The sequence below is a fragment of the Arachis ipaensis genome, chromosome B06 (assembly GCF_000816755.2).
Source record: "Arachis ipaensis cultivar K30076 chromosome B06, Araip1.1, whole genome shotgun sequence".
NCBI classification, from domain to species: Eukaryota; Viridiplantae; Streptophyta; class Magnoliopsida; order Fabales; family Fabaceae; genus Arachis; species Arachis ipaensis.
This window is the reverse complement of record NC_029790.2, coordinates 121,471,929-121,476,451: the sequence shown is the minus strand read 5'-3', so window position 1 is coordinate 121,476,451 and position 4,523 is coordinate 121,471,929. Positions and strand designations below refer to the sequence as shown.

Genomic DNA, 4,523 nt, shown 5'->3' with positions numbered 1-4,523 from the left:
CTTTTTTATACTTTTCATTGTTCGCCATCCCCATTTGTCTGATTTTAGTTGCTTTTGTTCCGTTCCTTCTGTATTTTTTTTCTTGGATTGCATATGTTAATTCTGGGTTAATTTTGTTGGTTGTTGCTGCTGCTATGTTATGGCTTATGAGATAAGAACTTCTTGATATGGTTTACTAATTGTCGTTGAAGTTATGTTATTAGCTAATTAATTTGGTATGGTTGCTGCTAATACTGTGAGGAAGGTGTTATTACTGTGAGTTTGACCTTGGTTGATGGATTTGGATTATTTATGCATTCTTGATTTAAATTCTACTCCCTTTTTTATCGCCAAATATAAGTAAGGTAAGTAGGGAGCAGGGAAGAGTTTCAATGCAAGATTCATTAGGGAACCCACCTCTACATAACAACTCACCTTTATATTTATTGTAATATTATACCATACCACTATTATTTGTTTATATATTCGAATATTGAATATCCAATTTGGTATAACCGTTGCAGTTTGTCAAGCTTGATTATTGGTTTTTAGTAATAAATAATTTTACACTTATACAAGTTGTTTTACTTATCGGGTCAAGAATTAAATTGATACACACATTTTTAATTTTGACACATTTAAATTTATTGAGAAACCAGTTATTAATCCTATTAAATAGTAAGACTTCAACTAACATTAAAACTAATTAATGTTTTTTATTTTAAACTAATTTAATTAGACTTAGTTGATTATGTTGTTAATTTATTTAAAAAAAATAAATTCTAATATTCTATCAGTCTATGATGTATCATGTAATGTGCCTTATAGTGTTCCATATAGATTTCATAATTTTTTATTCCCTATTTTTGGGGTATAATTTGTATTCTCTATTTGCTTTAAGCGTTTTTTTACGCTGTGCTTGTCATTTGTCTACTACTATTGTTTTCTATACAGGTTTGTAAGGATGCCTAGGAAACCAAGGTACAACATTATACGGGAACCCCCGAAAGATGCCGGAACTAATGCCGGTACTGAAGAGACAACGGTTAGTGTTTGTGGTTAACATTTCTTGACGTAACCTTATGTGAAAATTGTATGTCCTTCAATTGTGTCATCGAACCGCATTAATTTTTCTCCCGGCAAAATTATTAGTTTATGAAATAAAATAATTCTCAATATTAATTCATTCTCTAAGATATAGTTCTAAATGGTTTCACATTGCGTTAAGGTTGTGTCCACGACTAGAGGATCTCAGACATCACGGGAACAACCACGTGATAGGGCTCCTCCGATTTCATCCTCAGCTAATAGAGCTCCGACAACCCGTATGAATGAACCGTTTCATGCACCGCGCATCGATCATAGGAATGCACGGTCGAGTATTGTTGATGACCCTCAAACTCCAACAGACAACATAGAGACTCGGCATCGCGCGTAAGTGGCTGGTCATGAATTAGGGGATGAGGATTACGACCCAGAGGTGGATGAAGTTCCGTCGTTTGATGACCACATCGACGACTTGTTTGCTGCCCAAGAAGTCGAAGGTCAGCATAACAATAAGAAAGCCAAAGATACAGATTTCTGGGAAGTTACTGTTATCGATAAACATTTTTTTTCTTCCATTTTCGTAGGCAGTTATCTTCATAGTCCTTTACTTCTATTTTTCTTTTGTGCAATGATTATATAGTAATTTTGTTTCCCATACACTTCTTAGAGGACGGCGTGAGAAAAGTTTCTAAGCTGAGCGTGAAGGAGGCTATAGCCCTCCCTTCCAATACAAAGATAGTACTCCTATTTAACAGTGAGCTGCAACCGATTGGTCAGGCGGCAGGATTATTGAGTGGTTTCATCGGGAGTTTGGGTGCGGATTATTTCCAGTTCCCCATACACTTACACAGTTGGAAGCTGGTAAGCAAAGCAAAGAGGGAACATGCGTACGACATGCTTAAGGTACAGCTTTAAGCTTCTACAATTTAAGCAATTTTAGTATTTGGTATTTTTTCTAAGGTCTTTTGCATGGGTAAATTATATGGGTAGTAAAATTTTCATATTGTGTTTTTCACATCATCATTTAAGCACTTCTCATGTATACGTAATTGCGACTGCTTGTACTGGATTTAAGGGTCATACTTTAACAATTTAAATTAGCCTGTAGTGGTTGTGGCATTTCTTCAAATTATTAGTCTTATACTTGTTCGTTGATCTTCGTTAATGACAATGTATACTAATTGCAGCGGGACTTTTACTATGAGGACGATGCCGGAGGAAAAATAAAGCGCGATATTTTGAAGAGAATAGGAAAGAACTGGAAGGATACAAGGCACCACTTGTTTCATAGGTGTTACAAACAAATAAGGACTTATGAGGAAAATCTTCAGCATCACCCGAAAGGAATAGACAAAAATGATTGGAAAAGGTTCGTTGACTATCGCCTGAATGAAGAAACACAGGTAAGCCTTGGTATATTTTATTATTTCCACAAAAAAAAAACATGTTTATACAATTTAATTCCGTTACATTTTATATTCAACTTTTTCTTTCTCATTTACATTTGTTTTGTTATTTGTTCATAGAAAAAGTGTAAACAGAACACTTTAAATCGGAGCAAGCAACTGTACACACATACTGGGGGTTCCAAAAAATTGGCAAGAAAAAAAGACGAAGTGGTAATAAGTCATTATTTGCATTAGATTTTGATTAAGCTTCCTGAAAAATGTTGTTGTTTACTAAATTGTGTCAATATTAACGATATAGGAGAGAGAGCAAGGAAGGCCCGTTGGTAGAGGAGAGTTGTTTATCATGACTCATAAGAAAAAAGATGGCTCGTATATCCATCCCGATGCGTGTGTTGTTAGTGTAAGTCATGTTTGAAAATTTGAAGCAATATATAGCTTACTGTATATATCGTGCTATTTTTAACTTCTTCCTTTCCAATGTTGTATATTTGTAGGAAGCAATTGCGAATGTTGAGAGGCAGGATGGATCCTGTAAGCACCTTTCACAAAATGACTCGCTAGCACAAGTTCTCGGAAAGGAGCACCCAGGACGAGTTCGTGCCCTAGGTGCTGGACCATGTCCCACCCAAGTCTTTGGTAACGCTGCTGGACAACCGTCGGGTTCTGAAGAGTCCAATGCAGAGGATAAGAGGATGATTGCAGAATTGACGGCTAAGTTAGAAGAAGAGCGGGCAAAGAGACAGTCAATACATAAGGTCTTGGGATATATAGTCCAACAGTTAGGAGGCAATTTGCCAGTTGAGATTGCTGAAGAATTGGCTTTTGTGGGCGGTACACCGGACTCGTCATGCACAGGGCCATCTTCATCTGGCAATCACAACCCGCAACAAAAATTTTGAACTCCAATTATTGGTCTTGGATACCTTTACATTTAAGTAGGTTTAGTACGTTATGCTTATTTTATTCGACTTGAGCATTCTTAGTTTATTTTGGATGATGTTATGACAATTTTGTTATATATGTTATGTCTGCATTCGTTTAATAACTGCGGCGGTTAATAACCGCCGCCAAACCCAAATTGCATTTTGCGGCGGTTATTCCAGCGGTTGACTAAAACCGCCGCTATCCGTTTTGCCGCGCTCTATCTTCAGGCGTTTCATAAAACCGCTGCGAAATGTTTTGCGGCAGTTCAAAACCGCTGCTAAACGGCTCCAGAAACCGCCGCTAAATGCCGTTTTTGTTGTAGTGGATGTAGCGGTTTCTGCATGCACGTCATTTAATGTAAATCGTGACAGGGTGTAGCGATTTACCTACAATCTTAATTCGTGGGAGGGTGTCGCAGTTTCTATAGATGTATAGAAGTTGCATTTGCATCTGTATTTTCCAAAAATTGTAATCTGGTAACATAATTCTTCAAATAATTTAAATAGGTAAATTGGCCGTTGTTTTATTTTTATACAAATAAATGCAAAAAATGTTAAATGTACAACTAAAAGTTTACTTATTGAAGAAGTATGAAATTATTACTATTCAAAAAAAAAATTACTTGCAACAAATGTTGAGATGCCATGCTATCAGATTCGAAGACAGAAATTCAAAATATATCCACCTGAAGGCTAATGGTAGAAAGAAGCAAAACAAAATCACAGTGCTTAAGAACGAGAAAAGAGAATGGATGAATAATGTGGACATTCTTAAAATTTGAGGTGTTAACCTTTTTAAAAGTCTTTGTTGGTCTAACTCAAATTACAATTCCTTTGCGGTTTCTAACCTTTTCCTTGGTTTACAAGACTCGGATTATGAGACTTTAACTAAGGAAGTGTCTAATTAGGAGATTAGAGATGTTGTTTTTTCTATGAGAAGCTGAAAGTAAACTTCTAAAAATTGGATCGATAATCAAATCACTCTAATTAATGGTTTATTGATTAATTGGTTTAATTAGTTCGTAGTCCAACCGAAAAAATAGTAAATAAATTATAAATAAATACTCTAAAACATAATTATAGTCTAATATAAATTTTAAAATATTTTTTAAATTTAAAACAATACATAAAAAATCATCAACCAAACTTTGTAGACAAAACAAAC

The 4,523-nt window shown here is 35.3% G+C and overlaps 1 protein-coding gene across 1 annotated transcript; it reads left to right on the top strand.

Moving 5' to 3' along the window:
- LOC107647441 lies at positions 1,375-3,334 on the top strand. Its single transcript, XM_021105658.1, has 6 exons — positions 1,375-1,580; positions 1,694-1,929; positions 2,214-2,429; positions 2,553-2,645; positions 2,734-2,835; positions 2,930-3,334. Exons 2-6 carry the CDS (start codon positions 1,921-1,923, stop codon positions 3,332-3,334), a joined length of 825 nt encoding a protein of 274 aa, XP_020961317.1. The 5' UTR covers positions 1,375-1,580; positions 1,694-1,920.